The following is a 27,970-nucleotide window of genomic DNA, read 5'->3' on the forward strand; positions in this document are numbered from 1 at the left end:
GGACGAGTTATATAATCAGAGCTATAGCCCTTGAGGCAAAGACTGAACTTACTACTGTTTTTACCCTCATTCTCTCCTCTCCTTGTTGTGTTGGCTTTGTGCACGAAGAGCTACACTGTGTCAGGCTCTGCTGCAATATTAATGGTCTATTGATGGACTATGGGATGGTGAGTGCTGGGCTGAGGGGAGAGAGAAGGCCCCTCCAGATGCACCTCCGCTCCTTACAGCTGGGCCAACACAGCTAAATTATTCATCCCAACCCCACCGTCCTCCTGGATGCTACCCGCCCTGTCTGTTAGCACAACAAGGGAACTGTGTGCTGTTTGCGCGCTGTTGTGTTGTTGAGTGAGGGGGAGTGAATGAACAAGTGAGTCGAGTGTGAGAAAAGTGAGAGTATAAAGCTACTGTATATGACTATGAACAGAAACACAGCAAGTGGATGAGGGTATAAGAGTGTAAAATGTTTGCGTCCTTACCTGTCCGTGAGGTCCCATCATGGGATTACTGGGGTTGTGTGGGGGAGGCTGCGTGTGGGGGGAAGGTTGAGAGCCCGGAGGACCCTGGGTAAGAAAAAATAGACAAACACATGTCAATAAAAATGCTATTTGGTGATATTCAAACCAAAACAATTGTGTTCAACAAATTTGCATTAAATCCGTTTTAGGGACAATACAATATTAGATTTAAAACAGACTGTTCACCAAAATAAAAAAAAATAAAAACACGTCCTCACTTCCCTCTAATTTAGCCATACAGACGCATATCTGAGTTATGTTTGAAGCAATTAGAAATATCCGTACATGCTTACATAATACAAAGACGATTTCATTTCACATTAAACAAAACATTAAAAAAATAGAAATAGCGATTTCTAAATCTAAAAAAACCCCAGTTTTCATAGTGGCTATTTTTTCTGATGAAACGTACCCCAAGTAATAGGGATATGAGAGAAAATGTGGAAGGGGTTTTCTGTGAACTGATAATGTACTGTAAATAGTTCTCATAGTTTGTGTTTTATTCATTTGTATTTAATGATGCCCAGGTGATAATGCTGCTCAATGTATAAAGAGGTAAGAGAGCGCTAGCATGTTGCCTATAAGAACCTGATGAACTGATCCACAATGGCCGTTTGATGCTTGTTTCCGTTCCCCTGGTGGTCAAGAATGCTTAGTGCTGGGTGCCTTAACTGCCATAACAATCAGAGGGCAATTACAGCATGTCCAATTTAAGTGTGAATAATTACAGCACACGCATCATATCTATTCCGCCACATCAACAAGGAATGCATGAAACAGGATTTGTCACTGACATTTGCGGAGGGGACCACATTGATTTTTCTACATACAGGACTTGTTAATTGCAAGGAGACCAATTCAGATCAGGTCGGATCAGGTCAGATCAATTCACAAGGTGGACTTTAATCAACATTCAATTACAATGGTGTTGTTTTGCCAAAGGATGATTCTGGTATTTTTTGTTAAACATGATCTTAATTTTCCTAATTTTTGCCATAGGATGGTGCTTCATTCAGTGCCGCCGACTGGCACACAGTCAAGTGCCAGAGCAGGCTTAGTTTTGCTGCTGCTCACTTTCACTCTGCAGAGGAGAGAGGAGTGCCACATGTTTGATCCCAATCAAACGTCATTATTACAAACCTAGAAAAATGAGTCCCAGGTTAAAAATAAAAGGAGATTATTCTGTCTCTTAAAATGCACTTCAGAATTGATGACTCAATTGCTGGTATGTGAACTGCAGTTTTAGTTTGCATTATGAGAGCGAATGAACCAATGATTTTTCTCAAATGAATGTCTGGGAGAAAGCCCTGTGTTGTGATTGCATTAGGGATGGCCATTTAGAATTTTTTCTTTAACCGGTTAACCACCAGAATTAACGGTTATTAACCGGTTAACCGTTAAGATTTAATGTAGCCTAAAATAGTGAAATACATGAAACATTATAGCAGGGCTCCCGACCTTTTTTTTGTTCCAAGGACCGGCATATTAATATAAAAACTATTCAGGGACCAGTAGCCAATTTAAATGCCTACATGTTGACATTCACACGGCACCTTTGTCTGTTGTGAGAAGAGGTGTAGTATGCGAATGAAGGAGCAGAAAGTGAAATAAGTGACTGAAAAGGCCGTGACATTTACACACACACACACACACACACACACGCGCTTAGGGGATGGGTAGTCTACCGAAACCCGGTGCTAAGTAGTGCTGAGCACGGGGCAACATTTTGACAGACCGTAATATTGATAAGCTCCGATGTTACCAGTACTGCATAACGATACTTAACGCTTTTGTTGGCGGATTTTCGCTGTTGATCCTGGCACACAATCATGGCAGACCTGTGTCTGTGCAGGGGGCGGGCATTCACTGCCTGTCTGTCACTCCCTCACACACTCACTGAGACGGTGATAGATGCAGCCAGGACAGCATCAACCTCAAGAAGGCTAATGCTAGCGCTATGTTAAGCTAGCGGGAGCCCACGCTGTTAATTAAATTATACAAACATATGACATGGGAGCGTTGTGACCATAAGTTGTGACTGGGAGCGTACCATGGACCCATTATAAAGTTGACCGTAGCCTACACTACTCGTTTCATTCTCTACCGACAGTTGGCATTCTTACATCCGGTTCAGCGATATCAAAATAAGAGTCCGGATTTCAGAGAAATTAAGATATATATATTTTTTTAACCATTTAACCTTTAGTATTAACCGGTTAAAGATCTTCTTAACGGTTAACGGTTAACCAGTTAACCATGGACATCCCTAGATTGCATTAAAGCAAATTCAGTATGAGAGGGCCGTGTGAACTTTGACCTCGATTTCCATCCTACAGTAACCTTTTTGCTGACTCCAGCAGAGAACTGTTAATACTACCTGAACATAAATATGGAGGAGGAGGACAACCCACTGTCAGACCAGGCATATGTACTCTGCTCCATCAAGCACTCTGCTATCAGGTAACATTACAGGTGTGTGTGTGTGTGTGTGTGTGTGTGTGTGTGTGTGTGTGTGTGGAACCGGGCAGTGTGAATATAAGATCTCCCTCTTTTTCACAGGGGAAAGCAGGATCTTGTCCTCTCAGGTGCTAAGTGTGTGTGGGGTGTGGGTGGACTTGAATATGTGTGAGTAAATGCAGTATGTGTATTGCAAGGGGGTCTGCCACTCAACAGGTGTATACTGTATCTAATATCACAGTGTAAAGCTAAAGGATTACAGGATTACCCACATGTAGTTCAACCTGCGACACACACACACACACACACACACACACACACACACACACACACACACACACACACACACACACACACCTACACACACGCACACACACACACACACACACAGTAACACACAAACACACACACACACGGAGTAACACAGACAAGCTCTGGTTGAATATTTGCATTCACTTTCTCATGCAAATACGTATGAGCAAATGCATCTACACACAACACAGATTTGCACATTTTAAATTGATAAAATAAATAAATGTATAAATGGACTAGAATGCTAAAGATTAGAAAATGTAATACAAATTACAAATATCCATTATTCAAAGTAACCACATTGCCCATTTAGTTTCACAGGCAGTCCAAAAGCCAATGATATTAGTTTGCAATGATATACATTCTTTAAAAGCTCAAATACCTCACATTTCGAGAAACAAATGTTGTGCACTCTGGCTTAATACATTACTTAAATCCACTACCTGTAGTATCTTCTGCAACTAGAAAATCTATAGATTACAAATTGGTTCAGACGCTATACTGTGCACATTTATTTCCTAATCTATTTAAGTGTACTGTAGGGTTGGTTCAGCACACATGGCTACTGTTGCTGGGGTGCCAATGGCTTTTGTAATTCTACACCTTGTGGCTTGAACAGTTGTTCAACCAATACAACTGTACTGTGATGTGTTGGTGTTATTTTCTGTTGACTAACTTTGATTAGTCAACTATGTGTTTCTACACACACACACACACACACACAATCCCAAAGCGACACACATAGCCAACTAGACTTGTGCACCTCTTCTTCACCTGTGTGCATCCTTTTTGCGAAAGGAGTGGGCTGCACAGATATATCTCAAGACCCACACACACACTTGCAAACTTCCACGTAAGACCTCTCCTTCCCACTCTGTCTATCCCTGGCCTTCCCACAATGCACCAGTGCTCTGTTGGCGTGGCAGAGCTGAGCACCAGGATCCTGTGGGCGCTGCCACTGTGGGAAAATAAACATGCCTGACTGACAGCGTGAAACAAGTGCGTTCCCACAGGTGCAGATACAGTGCCGCTGCTCTGCCAGGTGTGCCGTATACAAGTGCAGAATTTGGCACAAGAGATAAGCTTGTACATACACGTGAAAAAAACAATGCTGGCCATGAGCAGGAGCACTTATTCATCAACTCACAAACCTTTGTAAAAGAAAAAAAGGCACAACTGTCTGTTAAGACAATTTCTTCCTATCCTGTTATGACATGGCAGTTTATGTTTATTGCCAAAATTATTCTGTTTATCTTGTTGTTATGAGACCAAGGGCCACTTATTAACTAACTCCACAGCATACAGCCGGTCAATAATCTATTCAGCAATCTGGTAAATGTTTATTTAGTTGTATATACAGTGTAGTCTGGATGTGTTGGCATAGTTATGACGTTAGTACTGGTGCCACTGTGGTTGTTCTGCCACTCTGTGTGTGTATGTTTTGGGTGGTTAACACCATCTGTACTGGCTCGCCCTGTCTCTCAGCAGGTTCACACTGGGGCTAATGCATCGCTAGTTCTGTCTGACCTCTGAGGTTATTGTTGTTGACATGCCAGTCTGTGTGTGTGTGTGTGTGTGTGTGTGTGTGTGTGTGTGTGTGTGTGTGTGTGTGTGTGTGTGTGTGTGTGTGTGTGTGTGTGTGTGTGTGTGTGTGTGTGTGTGTGTGTGTGTGTTAGTTTAACAATTCACCCCTGTGGGGTCTGGCTGCACTGATCCAGCTGCAGCAGTCTGCTTTTCCTCAACACACAAACACACACACAACCTAGTTTTAGTCACTTACGAGGGCATTGCATTGACTTTTGATTCACTCCCAGGAGCCTCACCCTCACAGTAACCAGTTGCCACTGCATGGCTAACCCCAACCTTTACTGTAGCTTTATCCTAAACCTACTTTAACAAAAATAGCAAGCCTTAACCCTACAATTTAAAAGTTTATCTTGTGGGGACCGGATTCCCAAATGGTAGTTTGGTCCTCACAATGTGTAAGTGTGAGCACGTTTTTGTCCCAGTGCAGATCACACACACACACACACACACACACACACACACACACACACACACACACACACACACACACACACACACACACACACACACACACACACACACACACACACACACACACACACACACACACACACACACACACACACACTATGGAGCACAGCTCCTCCGGCAGGGCCTCTCTGGGCCTTCCAGCTATTACATGTGAATGGGCCAGCATATGGCCTTTATGGCCGTACTGTTCTCTATACAGGTCCCTGCAGAGAGAGAGAGAAAGAGAGAGACAGAGAGAGAGTTAGAGAGAGACAGAGAGAGACAGAGAGAGACAGAGACAGAGACGGAGAGAGAGGGGGAGAGAGAGGGAGAACATTTCGCCTGTCACAGAGGTGTACGCAGGGCGAGTTTGAAAAGTAGCTTGACTGGAGCGTTCGCGAGTGAGTGTGTTTGCCAGTGTTGTTTGTGTATATGGGTAAGAGAACGGAGGAAGGAGGGGGGCACAGGGAGCGTTAAATGAAGCAATTAATAAAATCATTTTCTACCCGGCTAAGGAGATAACAGCTTGGCACAGAACCACAAACCCATCAACACAACCCCCTCGCCTCCCCACCACTCATTTCAGCTTAAGGAAGACCCACACCGCTGCCCCCGAAGGACCACTAAGAGGGGGAGAGAGGGAGAGGGGGAGAGAGGGAGAGAGGGAGCGAGGGAGAGAGGGAGAGAGGGAGAGGGGGAGAGAGATGGAGGAGTACCAGTCAGTTTTTGTTTCTTCTTTCCAGCTGCTAACACTAGAGGGCAGTGTGTAACTGCCGTCAAACTACTGGACACACACGAATATGCTCAAGCACACACACACACACACACACACACACACACACACACACACACACACACACACACACACACACACACACACACACACACACACACACACACACACACACACACACACACACACACACACACACACACACACACACACAAACAGAGAGCGGGAACACAAAGCAGCCTGCATCACTGAACACAACAAACAAAGCACCACACAGAAACACGCACACAAACACAAACACATACACACGCACACACACACACACACACACACACACACACACACACACACACACACACACACACACACACACACACACACACACACACACACACACACACACACACACACACACACACAGTGTGAGTGCACACTCATTGTCATTCCTTGCTAACATTCCAGAGAGAGAAGCGGTGGCAGCAGTGGGTCTCTCCTGCTAGCTCATGGTATATGGCACGGAAACACATCATCTCGAGCGATGGGAACGCGCTATCAAGGGGTGTTTTCTCCCAGAGGACGGCCGTGAAACGCTGACAGCCATTTAAGCGTGTTAGGGTGGCACCAAAATGATTTATATATGTCCGTGATCCCCCATCCTCAGCCGAGGGGAACTCAAAGCTGAAGTTTAACCAACGCACGGGGGGGATGTACGTTGAGAGGGCGTTCTCACATCTGTTTCTAAACACACAAAACACACCGTATGGTGGAACGTGCCGCTGATAGGGATGAAGCATGCCCACTGGGAGACAAAAGGTTACATTGAAATCACTGTTTTAAACTGAAGTCTGAAGAGCAGCTACGGGCAGACAATGGACAGACAATAAAAGGCTTGCTGAGGACTTGCCTATATCATGTTAAAGTGTCTGTTGTTCAAGGTAGAATTGTTAGGTGCCATTTTTAGTCGCCTGTCCCCTCACCGATAAGAATTGACAATGTAGGTGTCAAAGGCAGGTCCCTTTCCTCAGTGGAGTTTAGTTCTGAGAAAAAAAAGTTTTTACCTGCACACTCTCAATCGGGTCCTTAAAACCTTTTTTTTTTTTTTTCAAAGTCTGCTATTCACAGCACTACTTCAGATATGGCGAAAAACAAAGAAATTCAGATGTTTCACAGAGCTTAAAAAATGTTTTTATTCGCAATCATTTGGCTTCCAGATAATGAACAATACCCGAGCCGCCTTTCTTCCGCCATCTCTGCATGATTCACCTGACTCTCCATTTGCTTTTTTTTTTTCAAGACAATTTATTTACGCACGTTTTGTTTATCTGCATCTTTTGCAATTGTGACTGACCAGAATGAACCCTGAGGTCAGTCTTACCTTTTGATACTCTACATCACTGAGAGCAGATGTCTCCCTAATTCTCCGTGTGTCCCCCCCGCCATGTGTCGGCTTTAAACAGGTTCTTAAATTTTGTCTTTGATTCCTGGCCTGCCTTTTTGTTTAAATGTGTAATCAAACCTAATCCACTTGGTGTTCTTTTTGGTGTTGTCCCTGAAGAGGCACAATTACCTGTGGTAAAACATGCTACCCTTGACTTTGGATCCCCCCCTTTATTTTTGGCAAGGGGAGCCATTCCTTGTTTAGTAGAAAGAGGCAGCCCCACCCTAACTGGTTTACAGACTTAATGGAGCGCATTGAGGTTTTTTTTTCACGAGCACCTGACGTAGCACGTGTGTAGATCAGAGAAATAAGGTCAACACAGAGGGACTTTTGGGGCATTATTTGACAGATGGGCTGTACAAATCTCTAAAGAGCCCGTTTCATCTTATTTGCTGTTCCCTGGACGCTGGCTCCTTCCAGATGTGGTCTCGTTTTTTTCACCTCATTCGGAACACACAACGCAATCCGAACCAGAAGCGTAATATCGTTCAATCATGATACGACATTAGATCGATTCATTGGACAACAATACGATATTTTCCGATATCACAAAGTCTGCGGCCATACGACTTTACCATTTTTGGGCTAGATAATTAAATAAATAAAAAAACATCTATTATTTTAGTGGAAATAGTGTCATGCACACACACAGATGTGCAGAGAGATTGTCAAAATAAAAGCGTATAATAAAGGCGGAATGTGACTCTATCGACTGTCCACTGTGATCGTCAGCTGTCATTTTTTGTGATCACACGTCTCATGAAGAGCAATAGGGACATTTTGAAAGACTTTGCTATCTCGTCTCAGTGTCCCCTCTTGTACTAGTCTCTGCTTCTTCCTCTTCCTCCCCCCTCCTCCCTGTCATTATCTCCTTCTCTCTCTCTCTCTCCTCCCCAGTCGTCTCCCCCCCCCTTTTTGCTTGCCCTCCCCAGAGGGCCGTGATGCAGCAGCGGAGGACTTTTGCTGAGAGTTGAGGAGGATTATATACCAAATGCATAGAGATCCTCACACCAACACAGCATCTCTCTCTCCTCTCCTCCATCCTCTGTCTTCCTACCTAAAGAGCCCGATGCGCCGCTTGTCCTATAGCGACAGATAAGGGAAGCACTGGAGCGGACCCCCCCACCCCCCTCCCCTTCGTTTTCCCCCTACTTCAGATATTCCTACACTGTGCCTGCTTTGCCCCCCATCATCACTCTCTCCCAGGACTGTAGCCAATAACATTGTTGGGGTCACGTTAATTACCCCGCTACTGCAAACTTGGAAAAGAAAAAATGTCTGCAACTCGCACACACGCGAAAAGTTGACACACACACACACACACACACACACACACACACAGCATAACCGGTGAGTAAGCATGTGTCACTGAAGCAGAGTGCGCGAGAGCGAGAAAATAATAGTTTGAAAAGACATGGGAAATGTGGAGAGTGAAGAAGTGTCATAGAGAAAGGACGCCAGGCGGACGCGGGAGGAGAGAGGAAGCCGACCCAGAGTTTAGAAATGAGAAATGACTAAAGTACAGATAGAGGGCAAAAAATTCTGTTTCAGTCAATACAAAAAACTAAAACATTGGAAAACACTTTTGAGTTCTGAGTCTTCCGCACTCAAACACACTACACAAAAGTGGAGATCTCACACTGTCAATCGACTGACCTTATACCTCCAGTCTAAGCACTGCGAGCGGCGAGATGAGAAACTACGAGCACAATCTCACAAATATGTGGGAAGGAAAGATAAAGAAAAAAATAAATGCTCTCTTTCCCTTCACCTGAATGAATAAATGAACTGCGGAAAACTCAGTAGCCTGCACTTTCCGCGCCGACCGCAACCATTAGTTCACGAGGGAGTGAATGTCAGCTACCTACAGTATGCAGTGTGTGTGGTTTGAGCCCCGGCTGAAGTTGAAAGATGCCATATGGCCGGGCTACAACACATTTAAATATGCTGCTGTTTGTGGCAACACCGTCTGTTTGATTAAGGGGGGAGCCGATGTAAAGTTTGGAGAGGTGCAGTGAGAGAACATTTTGTCTGAGGTGTTTATGCATTATGCAGGCTCTCTGTTCACACTTTTAATTGTTTGTTTTGCTTTACCTTTGCCTGCTTTGCTGCTCAGAATAGCTGAGCTAAGCAGGACAGGAGAGGAGAGGAGAGGAGAGGAGAGGAGAGGAGAGGAGAGGAGAGGAGAGGAGAGGAGAGGAGAGGAGAGGAGAGTGGATATTCCTTTCCCATCTGCTCATCCTGTCTACCGGTTTTTCTGTCTGTCTGTCTGCATGTCTGCCTGTCGGTCGGTCGGTCGGTCGGTCGGTCGGTCGGTCTGTCTGTCTGTCTGTCTGTCTGTCTGTCTGTCTGTCTGTCTGTCTGTCTGTCTGTCTGTCTGTCTGTCTGTCTGTCTGTCTGTCTGTCTGTCTGTCTGTCTGTCTGTCTGTCTGTCTGTCTGTCTGTCTGTCTGTCTGTCTGTCTGACCGTCCGTCCGACCGTCCTTCTGTCTGTCTGTCCGTCTGTCTGTCAGGCACACAAGGTCTATTTATGGAAAGCAATGTCACTCATGCAACACCATCAGATAGCTTTCTCCCCGGCCTGCTCACTGCTCATACATCATTAACATTCTCCACGACCCCAGCACATGCACAGATGCATGACACACACACACACACACACACACACAAACACACACGCTGACACACACACACACACACACACACACACACACACACACTGCCAATCAACCAGCACAAGACAACGCAGGTGAATGGCTAGGGGCTATACAGTTCCACACTGTATCTATTTACACAGCGGGCTTTCTAAACATACAATATGAGCGCATGTGTAACTCTGCCTTATCATTAATCAAACGTAGAGCACTGTGAAATGCCGTACATTTTCATTATTCTTACACGTGAGCTTAGTTTACGTTAGCTTAGCTTAGCTTGAGCGATATCAATCCTCTCATCCAACTCTCAGCAAAGAAATGGAATAAGCCAATTTCCCAAAATGTTGAGCCACTTCTCAAAAGGCTCTCATCCCTCTCTTATCTTGTATCCTGTGTCACAGGTGTGTAGAGTCTTGCTCAAGGACACATAAGCAGGAGGACAATCAAAAGAAGTTAAAAAATAAGCTTTCTGGAAACTCTAGCCGCTCCCAAAACTTGTAACTGGTAATGTGATATGACTATGAATCTGATACGGTCAGATGATTTTTAAGTGCAAGTACTTTTCTTTTTTACTATAACAAATCTAAAAACCTTAAACCTTTTAGATTGTACTTGAAGTAGTCCAGCAGCTTTTTAAGCAAATACAGATCTTCTGTTTTTTTTTTCACCTTTGCCGATTCAGTGATTCAGGGTTGCAGATTCAGCGCAGTGGAAGTCAAATAAGGCTATGTGCATGTTTGTGTGTGAGAAGACAGGAGGAGGAGAGAGTGATGGGAACAGAGAGAGAAAGAGAGAGGGAGAGACAATGTGTGTGACCTCGTCAGTTTTGGAGACATCCTTCAGAGAACAGTGACGTCAGGAGGAATTAGTGAAGCAACACAAACTACAGAAAAAATAGCCTGTCTGCTTCTCTCCCCCCCCCCCCTCCACCCCTCCCCTACCACACCACAAAAAAGTCTGAAATTATACTAGCACTTTTACTTGCTCACTATGGCAACATTTCATATTTGGGCCAGACACAGTCTTTTTTTTTTTTGTAAGTCAGTTTGTAGCATCACACACAGAGCAACAGGAGTTAACAACATATGGGACGGAGGCAGAGAGAGAGAAGGGAACACATCTGGACAGGGATTAGGACAGCTAAAGAGGCTAAAAAAGGAGGAGGAGACAGAAGGATAGGCTTAGCGATGGCTATGGGAGGGGCAGGGGAGCTGTCGGGGGTGTGTGTGTCTGTGTGTGTGTGTTTGTCTGTGTGTGTGTGTGTGTGTGTGTGTGTGTGTGTGTGTGTGTGTGTGTGTGTGTGTGTGTGTGTGTGTGTGTGTGTGTGTGTGTGTATGTTTGTGTGTGTGTGTGTGTGTGTGTGATGGGTGAAAGGGTAGAGTTGGGGGAGAGATGAAGCCGGCAAGAAAGTAATTTTTTCTTACTTGAAAGAAGCCCGGGGGCATGGGTCCGCCCGGCATGCCATCATTGGGCGGCATGTTGCCCATCACTGGACTAGGAGCAGCGGCCGCACTCTGAAAAAAGACAAAAACATAGTATACACTCAGTATTTATGTACGATGGACCAACATGCATCGTGTTAGCTGAAAGACATCCTGGCAAGAGAGAGATGTGGTGTGCAGAAAATGATTTGCCACAAAACTTCCAACCCCCAATTACACTCGCCGAAGGAGAGGAAACTTGTCAAATCTCGTCAAGGAAGATAGTTACTGAGGAACATTAAGGCTTCCTGCGTGCTTCCAGTGAACTGTTTTGTACGACGCGCCATCTGACCGCGAGAAAGGCAGCCCAATCAATCATTTGACATTTTTTTGAATTAGCTGCACTTGGAAAATGAGGCAAATGCAAGTGCAATAACAAATGTGCCGTTTCTTTCTCCAACACAGAGGACACAAACTATTTCTTTTTTTTTTAGATCTACTCGCCTTGGCTCTTTACTTGGTTGAAAACTGATCTGTTGACCGACAAAAAAAACTATGTGAGAAATTTGCAAATTGTACTGTTACACAATCTCCGAATTGAACAATAATATTCCCCCCAATTGTCAAAACTCAACAATTCCTGCGACTGCTTCAAATGAAAAGCCTTCCAGTGGAGCCTCCATGTAGGTCAAACTATTTCAATACAAGACCCTGAGTTTTGATACAGATACACGCCACTACTTTTCTTTCACTGCGTTCATTTAAAGGATTATTTTTTTTAAAGTTGCATTTATTGAATTTTTAAAAATCTGATTACAATAAGGAAAATATTTTCAAGCTTTCCGTGCAAGCCATCAACACTTTTTTATCCTCATTGTTAAAGACATGTTTCATTGGGCGTTAGTATTGCTAAGTCAAGCCTGTCCCCCCAATGCTCTGGTTATTTCCGGTCAATTCTAGCAGTATTTTCATCCCACTTCATTTCGGTAAATAACGTTGTAAAAAGCAGCCTTCCAATCCTTCCTGCATGCACACTTCACTTTGAATATGGTCCCCACATATATTTCTGGAAATATTTCATTTATCTTTGCTCTCAATTATAATGATTTTCAACATCTGGAGAAGTCACATGTGACAACCTCGCTGCTCTGGTTTTTTGTTCCGTGGCAGTGAGATGTTTGGGCCATGACTGCTGGGTCTGAACTGGACCTTCACACAGGGCCAGCGGAGGAAACAGAAGACACACACACACACACACACACACACACACACACACACACACACGCACACATGTTTGTGAACTGCATGCATTTCTCTCAACCTCAACAGTATAAGAAATAAGTCAAAATTAAGCAACAAACCGGAGAGAGGAGGAGCCTATGGTTAACTTCCTAGAAATGCCCTCATTTCAGAGCTAAAAAGCAAAAGCGGCGACAGCCTAACACTCAACTAAACAATGAATTGAAGTTAACCTGAATGTTCAAAATAGATGAAAATCAACCGGGAGAGGTCTAGGACATGTGCAATTGTTACATTGATGATTTCTGAACTCAACTCCCAGCTATAAAATGACAGGAAACATGCCACATAAATATAAAGGAGACTTCCAAATGATATTCCATCTAAAAGGATCATATCCTGTTGCATTGTGACTGGTCTCGGGTCTGTGAGTTTCAATCTGTGTCATACCTGAGTGGATCTGAAGGGGCCAATTCTCAGCTCTGATCACAATCATAATCATTGCAAGATAAGAATGAGTTTTTTGTGTCATATAGATTGATCTGTTTGGGGCAGAGCACATATGGGGTTGAGTCTTATCCAGGCTTATTTAGAAGGGGGTCTGACTGTCCTTGGATCCCTTACCAATGGGGTCTAAAAAATCTGATCGCGTCCAATTTTTGTACCAAAGACCCCCACAGCACAACACAACAGAATGGATAACGCTGTGTGAAATCAGTTTGCTGGATGGATAAACTCCTTCAAATAAAACACAGAGGGGTCTGAGACATTTTCAGACCTCAACTGAGCCTCGTGGAGTGTAAAATCTTGGGCTGTTATCGAACGATGGGACAGCGAAAGAAGAAATGCCGTATGTTACACACAGACACACACACACACACACACACAACAACACAGTGCACCAGCTGTGGCGTATCGCATTATCTACTATGGGATCAGCAGAGATGGAGAGAGAGAGAGAGAGAGAAACAGAGAGAGAAAGAGAGAGAACGAGTGAATCAGAGAGAGAAATAAAAAAAGGGGGTAGAATTAAAAAATAAAAAATGAGGAAAAGCAAGAGAGAAGGCTAGAGGTGTGTGGATGAACAGCAGGAAGAGTGAATGGAAGTGGTGCTGGCATGCAAGCATGTGTGGCAAGGGTGTGTGTGTCTGCGCGTGCCAGCGTGCATGTGTTTGTGTGTGTGTGTGTGTGTGTGTTTGCGTGCGTGTGTGTGTGGCTGCCTGCCTCAACCAGCCAACGAGGCTCCACAGTACTCAGGTGAAGCAGCAGCAAAAGGCCCCTTCTCCTAGTTGCCATGACAACCCCGACCTCAGCTCCTGCTCTCCAGTGCCCATTAAAACCCTCAGGCCGTCAATCATCAGCATGGCCAGGGAGCAGAGAGAGAGAGAGAGAGAGAGAGAGAGAGAGAGAGGGAGAGAGAGACAGAGAGAGAGAGGGGGAGAGAGACAGAGAGAGAGAGAGAGAGGGAGAGAGAGAGGTAGAGAGAGAGGGAGAGAGAGACAGAGAGAGAGAGAGGGGGAGAGAGACAGAGAGAGAGAGAGAGGGAGAGAGAGAGGTAGAGAGAGAGGGAGAGAGAGAGAGAGGTAGAGAGAGAGAGAGAGAGGGAGAGAGAGAGAGGGAGAGATAGCGAGAGGAAGAGAGAGTTAGAGAGAGAGGTAGAGAGAGAGAGAGGTAGAGAGAGAGAGGGAGGGAGAGAGAGAAAGGGATAAAGAAGAAACAGAGATGGAGTTTAAAGCAGCCTGTGGCTTTTGATAGCTCTCCCTCTTTTTCTGTCTCTGCACACAAACAAACCCGATGCACAACACCTGAACAGTGTTCATTCCTCAGCACACGTCGCACCTCTCTTTCTCTCTTTCTCTCTCTCTCTTTCTCTCTCTCTCTCTCTCTCTCTCCACCTCCATGAGGCCATCTATAGCGAAAGTCACAGAAGCATTTCATGACATTATCTTCAGTCATTTCAAACACATTTTCACACCAGCCATCTCCGTTCAGCACCCAATTCAACACATCATGATCGCCCTGGTTTGCTGCATAACATCTTCAGTCTTAATTCTGCATCCATCCATACCACCTCCTCCTCCATATTGGGAAAAAAATGTGTTTCTGGATCGATAAGCTACAATATTATATATTTTTTTAAATCTTATAAGTTCTCTGTCCACTGATCTACTCTTCCAGGTCTTTCTCTGTCTTGTGGTTCTGATCTGTGTCTTTTGGGGTTAATATTCTAAGGAATATATTTTGAAGGAAAACAGATTTTTTCCCCCTATAGCCCACAAAGACATAAACTCATTCCATGTCTTTGCTGGCAAATAGAAGGCAAGCTGAAAGGTGTAAGATCAGCTCCCAGAGCGCCCGGCAGATCAAGGGGGCAATCTGTATGTTTAAAGGGGAAGTTCAACGCTTGCCAGCAAGCTAAGCTAACATCTGCTTTGGGTAGCTACATGTTTACCGAGAGACTGATGCGAGATCTGACTCTAATTAAGAACAAGCGAATAAGAATATTTCTTAAATGACAAACAACCACTTTGGGCTCAACAACTGGATTCAATAGATGTGATTCTACTCTTTGTTACATCTTATATTTGAGCCAATTTCAATAACTGGTCTCATGTGTTTAAACCATAAAGAGACATTAAAGAGGCATCTATGAGGTTTCTCTCTGAATAAAGGAGAAAGAATAGCAGTATTCCTCCTGTAGTTTTCGTCTGCCATGGATTTGATCATTTCCACGAACAGGAGGGGTCTGCTGTCCTTTTAACCCCAGTTGTGATTCCCTTCAGCTGCACAGTGGACGCTGGCTGGATGGATGGCCCACAGACAGTGAGTGAGCGGCTCTATCTGTCCCGTGATCAGACCTGGGCTTCCAGGGGGTAATGGATCGGCTGTTATCTGGGTCCAGACAAGCAGGCCAACACACTGCTACCTGCTGGCCACAACAACACTGCTACCAACCTGCTAGTGCTTGTGTGAATATCTGTGTGTGTGTGTGTGTGTGTGTGTGTGTGCTTGTTTCTTTCAGATCACAAGGGCTTTAGTGACCCATGCACACACTTTTTATGTCTGAAACACACACACAGACACAAACACATAAAAATGTTAAAAGGCCTTCCTGGAGCCCTAAGGCTCTGTCTCACACACACACACACACACACACACACACACACACACACACACACACACACACACACACACACACACACACACACACACACACACAGTCCAGTCTAACTCTTCAATGAGAATACAGTATTCACTCGGGGGGGCTTCCTGTGTCTCTCTCATTCTTTTGTTTAAAGCTGCCTGCTACATTCTCTCTTATTGGTTCTTATTCTTCGTCTGCTCCACAGAAACACAAGAAGGCACACACTGCAGAAGAAGCACGTGGATTAAAGCTCTTTATTAGGAACTAGATGAGGGGGCTACAAAGCCTTGATCAGAAAAGATACATCAGTTAAAACTTACATCTGTGCTGGCACAAACAGGGATGTGTCCACGCATGAAGGAATACCCCGTTGTGTGCCTGCCTACGCGTGTAGTTTCTGTGACTGCTGCTTTCATCTGGCCCTGTCCAATCCCTCTCTACTCTCCAGAACAGAAGCAGGAATACCGCTCCATCACCGCCATCAACCATCAGAACCCCCCTCTCCCCCCCCCCCATTTGTCCTTCTGTCACGGCCCTCCTTCTCCAACTTCTCCCCTCGGCTTCAAGTGCTCCAATAACTCTGTCAGTGAAGTCAGCTCTATAAAGATTAGCGGGCAGAGGCAGGAGGGGGAGTGTGAGCGGGGCTGCCAGCCCACAGACGGGTCTAATCGATGGAAGACAGAGAGCTGCTGGGGCCGCTCTGCCAGGAACCCTAATACCAACTCTGCAACAAGGAAGTGCCCTAGAATGGCAGGGGTCGCTACCCCTGCGCAGGCATGTATACACACACACACACACACACACACACACGGTATGCAGCGAAATATGCTTACACACACACACACACACACACGGTATACAGCGAAATATGCTTACACACACACACACACACACACACACACACACACACACACACACACACACACACACACACACACACACAAACACAGTGACTATGCATGAGAACCTACTGTAAATATTCCACACACACACACACACACACACACACACACACACACACACACACACACACACACACACACACACACACACACACACACACACACACACACACACACACACACACACACACACACACACACACACACACACACACACACACACACACACACACACACACACACACATATATGCCATTGCCTTCCCATAGCTCCGGCAGCTGTTATGTCAATCAGGTGAATTAATTACCGGTAAACAAATCTGCCTGGGATCCCCCCACAGAACACACACACAGACCCAAACAAACATACACACACACCCTTCCCTCTAAGACCCTGTTTCCACCTGGCATTAATATGTGGTTTTTAGGATCCGATCGCGCTAACTACAGGTGGAAACACGCTCAATGCGCATTGAATGCGCATTGAGATTATCCACATTCGGAGGTGGTTTGAGACCACATATCCACATACCCATTAACAGTGGAAACACGTATGCGTATCTCATACACATTAGGCCCCGCCCACTCAACTGCGGCGAGTGACTGGGCGGAAAGGCGTACTCATTCACGCGACAATTCACGTCATAAAAGCGCACCGTTGCAGGTAAATAATAAAGTCTGTGTGGAACAACTGTGGTCAAGCCAGCGGTCTCTTGTTTTTGCATGGTCAAACCAGCCGCTTCTTTATTTATTCCCCCCGTGTTGTTGTGAGCACAGAGACGGCTCGGTGCAACTGATAGAGACAGTGAGCGAACAGCTCTGGCTGCGGCAGCTTCGTGACATCGTAGCAGTGGGACACAGTGTAGCCAACTGATTCATTTAATGACGAGGAAAAACACCACACAATAAACAGTGCCGCGCTCACATTTTCGCCAAAACACACTGACTCTCTTCACTCTAGCCGAGGTGACTACACAAGGCGGAAATGATTCTTTCGACCAACTGTGGTCAAGCCAGCGGTCTCTCGTTTTTGCTCGGTCAAACCAGCCGCTTTTTTATTTATTCCCCCCGTGTTGTTGTGAGCGTGTATTTAGCCTACTACTATCTATGGCGTAAACACACAGAGACGGCTCGGTGCAACTCATAATAGAGACAGTGAGCGAACAGTGCTGGCTGCGGCAGCTACGCAGTGGGACACAGTGTAACCAAGTGATTAATTTATTGACGAGGAAAACACCACACAATAAACAGTGCTGTGCTCACATTTTCACCAAAACACAAGACTCTTGCCGAGGTGACCATAGACATTATAAAGGGATTTATAATGTCTATGGTCGTGGATGGTCAACACTTCTTCTTCTTCTTCTTTTATTTCCGGCAGACTAGGCAAGGGCGGGGCACTGCTGCCCCCGCCGATTAAAAACAACAGTAGCCTATAAGCGGAAATGATGTACGAGCTGATTTCCATACAGCGCGGGGAATTCGAATCCGGATCGCAAACGCGCATAGAAGACGCATTGTTAAGGCCAGGTGTGAACAAGCATATTACATTTACATATAACGATCGGATTCCTCAGAACCACATATTAATGCCAGGTGGAAACAGGGTCTATGTATCGCTTCTGACTCCCAAGCATCGCTTCCGAGCATTAGGGCCCCAAAGGCCTGGAGCATCCTCCCAGCTACCCAGGCACCGCTCAGAGCTGGAAGCCCAGAGGGAAGGCACTGTGGCTGGGGATGTCAACCCCGGCTCTCCCCCCGCCTGCCCCGGAGCAACTGCCTTTACTCCCCCTGCTGCTACTTGTAAGGCTAACCAATCATCCTTTGGCAATTCACACACGCTACCTTGACAGGAGAGACACCACGCTCTGGGGGCGCAGATTCCATAAACACACACCAACAAACACAAGTTTGTGCACACACAGATGTACTGTATATATCTACACACACAGACACCTGGAAATAAAAGTGCTCTGAGAAGAAACAAACAAATGCAGAAACAGGCTATTCTGCCTGTCAATTCCTGCCTCCCGTAAACAAGATATTGATGTGGTGACTCTCTGTGGGCTGGGTGGCAGCTGACAGGGTGCTAGGAGTGATCCATACATGACAGATGAAAGAAAGAAAGAAAGAAAGAAAGAAAGAAAGAAAGAAAGAAAGAAAGAAAGAAAGAAAGAAAGAAAGAAAGAAAGAAAGAAAGAAAGAAAGAAAGAAAGAAAGAAAGAAAGAAAGAAAGAAAGAAAAACAAGCAAACAACAACACTGAGAAAAAGGTTGAGAACGATTAAAAGTCGTATTTAAATTTTTAAGAGTCAACCTGTAGATTTAGTTCTTATTCATATTCCTTTTTAATATATAACGATGTTAGCTGGAATAAAGTGGCTTTGGGCTCTGAGAAATTGTGACGATGTGACAAACACATTTACTAAATGTTTGCACGAACAATAATAGTAAAACATATATATTATCGATAATGAAAACAATCTTCCTTGGGAGCAAGTGTTTAATTCAGTCTAACTTAGTGCTAAATGATTGGCTAAATGGAAGGGACACAAATGCGCAAAACACACACAGTATTTATGTAATGTAATTAAGTAGCCGGCCTCCTGACATACGCATACACACACACACAATGAGGCATGAACACACACACACAAACACAAACACAAACACCCAGAAGCCTTTATTGGCGGTGTCGGTAGATAATGACCAAAGGTTGACGATGGCCTGCTGCTCGCTCTGGTGACCCTTTCCAACATAGGTCCCCCCTGCTGGCACTGCTCTTTAATTACACACACACACACACACACACACACACACACACACACACACACACACACACACACACACACACACACACACACACACACACACACACACACACACACACACACACACACACACACACGCACGCACGCAGTCCCTACCCCCTCTGCCTGTGGCCTTTCACTCCCTCATTAGGCAGTTGGTGTTGGGTGGAAAGCCACCAGAGAACCAGAGGACAGTGTCATGATGACGCTCGTCCACACACAATCACACACACACACACACACACACACACACACACACACACACACACACACACACACACACACACACACACACACACACACACACACACACACACACACACACACACACACACACACAAACAAACAAACATGCTTTGAATAAAAGAGGCAGACTCCCGGTATACACTCAAAGCTACATGCCTAATTGAAGATTATTAATGTTGCTAATTAGGGAATAATAGAATGCTTGGAGCTTGGAGACAAACCTAATGTGAACAATACCGTATAGATTAAAAGGTGTGTAGTTTAAGCGTACCGTCTGAGAGAGAGAGAGAGAGAGAGAGAGAGAGAGAGAGAGAGAGAGAGAGAGAGAGAGAGAGAGAGAGAGGGGAGACAGTGTAAGGTAAAATGATTTTATCGTGCACTATTTCCCTCCTGTCCTCTGAAATCACTGGCTGGTGTGACGCCACCAGGGCTCTTATATTCCCTGAGTCCAGACACATAAACACATACAGGCACGCTCAAAGACTTTTGACAATGTTAGAAAGCTGTAAGTAATGATGTGCTTTGCAATTCTGGCTCAATGTTGTTGTTATGGATCCCTCTGGGACAAATGGATGTACAGTACATATTTGCGAGTGTAAAGCAAGTGACCGATTCCTTTGTCAGTACCTTTTTTCAGTTGCCCTTTTACAATCATGCAGGGAGGAGAAGAGTAGACCAGACAGACAAAGAAGAAAAAAAAAAAAAGTTTGCCAACCAAGCTCATGCTGTTTCACTACAAAACCTCAACCTCCTTCACTACTTTCATTGTCACTTGTTCTCCCTTTCTACCTAGATAAAAAGCAGAAAAATCCACAGGTTCACAGCCGCTGCCTGGGGTTTGTAGAATATAACTCTAGGAAAGCTAGTACCACAAAAGATATGTAAATTATAAACAATTCATCACTGAAAAAGACTCCAGGAATGTAGGGAACATCTCAGACTGAAGACAAACAGCACTCAAGTACATGGGCGCACACACTCCGACAACCACGCAGTCATAATATATATGTGTGTCTGCACATGCACTACATACTGTGACATTTACCGTGCAGCGCCGAGTGGTATTTACATATATTTATTGGCTGTAGGTTCAGGCATCTACATCCATGTCCCTACATCTGACAAGCTGTTTACACTAGATTCCAGACACCAATGGTATTTTACCTTCTACTAATTACGGTACTTTCTGCCTGCATCAAGTTTTTCTCGATTTCTGTCTCTTACATATTCTGTTGTAAGGAATATGTTCTTGTAAGAATTAAATAGTAAGAAAAGTGGAAATAAATGGGTTGGAACAATACAAGTAAATGGTGAATGCTTCTAAGCTGCTATTTTGACAGGAAAGTATTTAATATGTTAATAAATACATTTAAGGAAAAATGTAACATCTTAAAATGCTGCATTGGCCAATCGCTTACATGGAGCTGCGCATTTTAATTGGTACATTTCTGGAGTTTCCGAATTATTTTTACTAGCTCATTTTTGAATTTGCAAAAAGCTCTACAGAAACGTAGGGGTTTCTTTGTAGAAAGTCTGTCCATTAATTGTGCTGCAGTTTGTCTAACCTACAGAATCTCGCTTTCACACTTGCTACTGTTGGAATCGGTTGCACCACAAACTTTGCCAAGGTTTTAATAATATAACATAACACTTTATCAGCCAGACCTCCTACGGGACTATTAAAAATGAAAAGAGTCTCTGGCAACCTGGCCAGCAATATCTACCTCCTCCTTATTCTTTGGCATCCTTTCATATTATCCTGCTCACTTCTTTTTCTCCCTCTCGCCCTCTCTCTCTCTTTCTCTCTCTTTCTCTCTCTTTCTTTCTCATGTTATGCTCACACAACTGGATTTTATTTCTGCAGAGCTGAGAAGGTGCAAGATGAAACGGAGTGCTGGTAGTGCAGTGAATGCAGAAGATTGAAAGAGTGAGAGAGAGAGAGAGAGAGAGAGAGAGAGCAGCTAGGGAGTTACAGTCGGGCTGTACACATTCCATAGTGCCTAAAGCAAAGCAGCAGTCAGACGTAGGCTTTAGCTTTAGCATATATCATCCGGCATAATGCAGTAATAAGGAAAATGAGCTGAGTAAACAACACCATGCTCGGCAGACAGAATAAGAGAAATATTGAAAAAAATAAAGTCCAGTCATAGTCTACGATAGGATTCCATTCTGTTCTACTGTAACAATAGATACATGTCTGAGCATCTGACACTCAGACCAAATTCACACCTGTCCCACTGTCTGAGTCTGTGTGTCTGACACTTATGTTTAGCAACCAACAGAAAAAGACCAGACATTTAAAACCATCTCACGGCAGTCTGATCCACTCACCCCATTTCTATTTTGGAGAATGTCCCTCCGTGTGTGTGTGTGTGTGTGTGTGTGTGTGTGTGTGTGTGCGTGCGTGCGTGCGTGTGTGTGCGTGTGTGCGTGTGTGTCGGACCAGACAGGCAGTCCTTGTGAGCGCTAGACATTGGGGGGGTAGGGTGTGTGAGACATGAAGACCAAATACTGTATATGTCATGAGGATGGAGCACTCATGTGACTCAACAACCTTTGACAAGAACATTTAGATTAAGCTGCATCACGCTTCTCCAAACTTTAACTTTTAAGAGCCCTTTCCGTCCCATCTAGACTCTCTAGACTTACAAGTTTGCAACAACAGACAAATAGAAAATGTGCCAAGTGTAGCCTCATCAGCTGTCCTCGGCCCAGGTCTGAGGGGTTAGTCAGGTTTGAGTCTTTCAACTCAGTGGCCTTGAGGACTGCAGGAAGCATACACCACCCACCTTACCCGCTCTCCCTCCCAGACAGGAGGAGGAGGGCAAACCACATTCCCAAGACAATGGACGGTCTGTGGGACTCGTCGAAAAACTCTTTAAGGGCCCTGGGGCACGTTGAGAGAAAAAGAGGGAAAAGTTTTGAGAGAGAAAAGGCAGAAAGTTAGAGAGAAAGATATAATGTATATATATAAGACATAACAGTGAGAAAAAAACCAAAGGAGTGGGTGGCAAAATAAGGAGGGGGTGTAAGAGAAAGGGAGTGTTGTAGGGAACTGATAAGGTGGAAATGGGATGGGGGGGGGGGGTGGGTTCCTGCTTTCAGTAACACAGGGAGAAAGAAGCACTGTTACTTCTGTTGCTGGTTTACCTGTGAGCACTGGTTAGTTCAGTCCGTACTCGTGTTTCGTGTGTCACATCATTAGAGACCACAAATATGATCTGCAGTGTGTGGGGGGAAAAACCAAAGAAAAAAAACATGTAGGTCAACCTCAAAGGCCAGAGTTTCCCCCAGTAAAACCCTTTCAGATAGGTGGTAAGCCATCCAGATCACTGGTACATCTTGTCTCGTGATCAGATTTCATCGCGGATAATGATGATGATGCCTCAAAACAACCTTTGCTACGAGGCCAAGGCAAAATAAAATGATTAAGTTTCGTAGATCAGTTGGTGTAGCATACTCTAGCTCACAGTTTCCCTGTATCACAGAGTAAATGTGACTGAAATAGTGACTACATAATTAATGCAGGGGATAATTATTAAAGCATGATAAGACCTAATCATACAGTACAGTACTCTGCATCTAGTGTTGCAGCGGTGCGATCAACGGGTGAAATCAATTCTCAACTGGGGTATCAAAACCTACAGCGCAATTCTCCGTTAATCCCATGTGTCGAGCGAGAATACGGCTGTCACCTTGCCTGAACCCATCTCTAGCCCTAATGTTAAAGGTGGAGTCAGCGATTCTGGAGAATGCTTGTTCTCAAAATCACTTTATGTTTAAATCAGTGAATATCTCCTTACAATCTGCCACCTGTCCAAAAAAATCCAGTGTTAATACACAGCCTAGACTCTGTAAAGGGGTATGTAAACAAAGGGTATTTAAACAAGGAAGGGGAGGGGGGCACCGTAGCTGCTACCAACATGCAAATCTACAGAGCCTAGGCTGTGTATAAACCAAGCCCCAACCTCAGCGATTTTTACCAGCATCCAATAAGGAAGTGACCACAACTGTAGTAACCGGAAGTGCCACTAGGGGGGTGGAAGCAGAAGACAGCCATCTCTTATTGACTCACTTCAAAGTCTTATTAAACCTATTTACAGCCTGGTCCACAAAACCATTTTAGTCTGTATGTTTAGGTCATATCTCCATGACAACACTGAGGAGGGTGAATTTTTTCGGACCACGCTAGTTTTTATTTTATCGGAGGTTAAAATGTATTGGCGCGATCTCTTGAGTGACAGCTCTCCGCCCGTTGTCCCTCACTTTGCCTCGGAGGTATACGTCAGCTATCTCCCTCCCCCTCACAAAATGGCGACGCGCACAAACCAGGATTATTGGATGCCGTGTGAATAACTGAGGTCAGCCCGGATGCTACATCCATATTATTTACTATCTATGGTATAAACACTGTCATTTTGTTTCAGTGAACACACAAAGTACGGACAAGTAGCGGATCTTGAGGAGATATTCACTGATTTTCACAAAAAGTGATTTGGACACCAAGCTTCTCCAGAATCTCTAACTCCACCTTCAACCAACATGGTGGTAAACGCTGCTTGGGCGCCGGTTAAACAGACGGACACAAGACTTGATCAATGTAATGTTGTAACAAGAGGAAGTTTTTTTTTCCTCATTCTTCCAATGTTGAAAATTGGAAATGGCCACAAATGCATATTATAGACACCATGCCGGTAATGATGGGTGGCAGAACAGGAGGGTGACAGACGGAGGCTCACCCATCCGTGATATGGCAAACCTTACAACCATACCTGCCTGTTTCTCCCCTCCCCTAACACCCTCCTCTTCCTCCTCTTCCTCCTCCTCATCATGTCTGTCCCTGGTAGACACACTGGGAGATAAACGGCCTTGCCTGGACCTGCTGACCTGTGGACCACCAGTCCACACAGGCTCCCAGAGTTCAGCGGGGCCTGACATACAATGAGTTATGACATTTACATGCTCTATTTGCATTCTTGCTTCCAGGAAACTATTTTCGGTTGCCAGGCAGCGGGGGCCCGTGGCTTGCCGTAGCTTGTTGTTTGGTGGGAGACATGAGGAGGATGATTTAAACGTCTATTACAGTGACACGGGGCTTTTCATCTTCCACGCAAGACAAAACAAGAGGAGAAAAGAGTGGAGCGCCTAGTTCCTGTCTGTCTAGTCAGAGGTCATAGAGCCGACAGTTCCTGGATCGGCCCCACACTGTTATCCGGGGGGGAGGTGGGGGGGGGGGGGTGTGCATGTGTGTGTGTGTCAAATATTTACTTATATATATAGTATATTTATAGGGAGAAGAATAAAGCGGGGAAAAAGGAGGAAGTAAAGTTATTTTTTCCAGAGAGCACCTCACTTTCGCTTAACACAAGCACGCATGTAGGCAGGCGAACTCTCACCAGCATCGCCATCAATAAATAAATACAGGCTGACAGAAATATCCCCGGCACAGTCTCAGCCGGCAAAGCATAGCACTGGCACGCACAGAGAGAGAGAGAGAAACAGAGAGGGGACGACAGCGACAGGCACGCGCAGTCGCGCACCCACACACACACACACACACACACACACACGCGCACACACACACACACACACACACACACACACACACACACACACACACACACACACACACACACACACACACCCTAACACATACACACACACACACACACACACACACACACACACACACACACCCTAACACACACACACACACACACACCCTAACACTAACACATACATACATACACACACACACACACACACACACACACACACATACACACATACACACACGCACACACACAGACTAGAGGCAAGAAGATAACGGCTTGGAGAGATAGCAACAGAGAGGAGAGAACAAGAAGGCGGGAAAAAGAGCGAATGGGAAAGGGAAGCAGAGAGAAGAAGAAGAAGAAGAAAAAGAAAATGGAGTGATTTACAGAAAAAGAGAAAGAAGATGCCAGTGTTGGTTTTGTTTGGTCAGGGACTCCGGTCAGGAGGAAGGATCAATGGAGGAGGGAAAACATGCTTACTGTTCACTCCTCTTAGCAGGGAGGGTGGGGGGTGCAAACTAAACGCCCCACTTTGCCCCCCCGCCCCCCATCCCACCCCCACACAAGTCAGCCTGCTCCTTTCCCCACTCCTCACCTCCACGTCCGAACAGACCAAAGAGACCAGACCTATGGCTGTGTGACGCTCCAAGACACACACACACACACACGCACACACACACACACAACGACCCCCCCCACCCCTCCTGTGTGAGCCTCTGATCCGTCACTCCGTCTCAACTTCTGGTTCTGATTTAGAAACAACCTCCTCTCATTCGCCGCTCGCCCCTTCTTCGCTTCGATTCATGGCTCCCTCTCTCAGCATGTGTGTTTGTGTGTGTGTGTGTGTGTGTGTGTGTGTGTGTGTGTGTGTGTGTGTGAAAAACTCAGTATCCTGCAAATGGATACACCAACACGTGTGCTCACACAGCCTGATACATTTATGCCCCCTGTGTGAGTTGTGGTTACACACGCAGAGGAACAGATACACATGCACAAACAGCATGCAGCACCCGAGATCATATTCATGGAGACACATGCTCCCCCTCTTCAATGATGAGTCTAAATATGCCGTTGATCACAGAACGGTAGGAAGACCCAGTGCAGATGATGCTTCATGCTACACACACACACACACACACACACACACACACACACACACACACACACACACACACACACACACACACACACACACACACACACACACACACACACACACACACACACACACACACACACACACACACACACACACACACACACACACACACTTTTTCATTTTCTGTTTCCCCCTCCAAGCAGTGCCGGCAGGCTGCCAAGCTACACATAAACATGGTGCACTGCCTTTTGCAGCCTTTCTGCAGGTACAGTAAAGCAAACACTGGAAAATATTTGAGCCACATCAGCGACTCTCTTGCTCTCGGTTGGAACCGCAGCTCCTGAAAACTCCAAAGCTTTTACCATCACATCGCATATAGTTTTAATGAACAAGTTCGCTTGTTAGCTCGCTTTCTTGAGCAATACATTTCAGCCTTACTTTTTGTATTATTGTATAGAATACTTTGGTTTGGTTTGGGTGATTGAAGATGTTACTCATTCTCTGTTCTAGATTATGTCTTCTTTTCCGTTCTATACTTTCAACAGGAAGTTCAGGATTAATTCAAGTCCCGTCAGGCACAGTGAAAAGCGTTTAGCTGATCTGTGATTTCAGTTTCTGCATCTGTCGTATCCACGCAGGATGCTGACCCCACAACATTTGCTCCTGTGATCCACAAAAAGTGATAATATAAACACGCAATTAACAAGTTTTTACGTGACTAATTATGTTCTGTGTCCCCACTGAAGCCTGCAGCTGAGCTGCATGTCAAACTGGACCAGTTCTCTTTCGCAAAACAAAGAGAAAAGACAAATAGTTTTTTTATACAATTGCATGTTATCATGCTGATGTTAGAATTTAGCTCAAAACCAGAGTACAGAGCTGATAGCATGGATGTACTCACAAGTCTTTTTTAGACATGTTGTTTGGAAGTTTACCCACTGCTTACCTAGTATGGCACTGAATGATAATGAAACTACTTGCACTTATGTCGCAACCCGGAAGCTGCATAACCAGAACCTTCTACAAGAGGTCAATGTTGTCTTAAGGGGAGGAATTTAGTGTGTGTTACAATAATACGATATGATATGAGAAAACACTAATATGAACTGCAATCTAGGACGGTGAGTCATGAGCCACAAAACATACAGTACATACACACAACCAGCCTTATTATAAGACGCTGAGAAGACCCTTTACACATACTATAGCTTTCTGCTCCCTGCTCCTCCCGACCTCTCCCACCTCTTTCTCGCCTCTCCATTCGCTTTCCCCCTCTTTATGTCAAACCTGCACATAAACACGGACAGGCTGCACAGTCCCTTGAGGACGAATGTGGTCGTTTACCTCCGTTATCTTCTTTTCTCAACCCCCCCCCCCCCCCATCCCCTTACGCCCAGTTTTCTCTTTCTA

The 27,970-nt window shown here is 45.0% G+C and overlaps 1 protein-coding gene across 2 annotated transcripts in view; it reads right to left on the reverse strand.

Moving 5' to 3' along the window:
- The window catches only part of ssbp4 (single stranded DNA binding protein 4), an 82,280-nt gene that overhangs the window by 11,412 nt on the left and 42,898 nt on the right, over positions 1 to 27,970 (reverse strand). For both annotated transcript variants that reach the window (XM_080033114.1, XM_080033115.1), the window contains exons 5-6: positions 11,570 to 11,659; positions 477 to 560 (exon numbers count right to left, since the gene is read on the reverse strand). In XM_080033114.1, the coding sequence (XP_079889240.1) occupies positions 477 to 560; positions 11,570 to 11,659 (174 nt within the window). The remainder of the gene's footprint in view (positions 1 to 476; positions 561 to 11,569; positions 11,660 to 27,970) is intronic.

The sequence above is a fragment of the Ammodytes marinus genome (assembly GCF_949987685.1).
Source record: "Ammodytes marinus genome assembly, chromosome: 8".
Classification (NCBI taxonomy): Eukaryota; Metazoa; Chordata; class Actinopteri; order Uranoscopiformes; family Ammodytidae; genus Ammodytes; species Ammodytes marinus.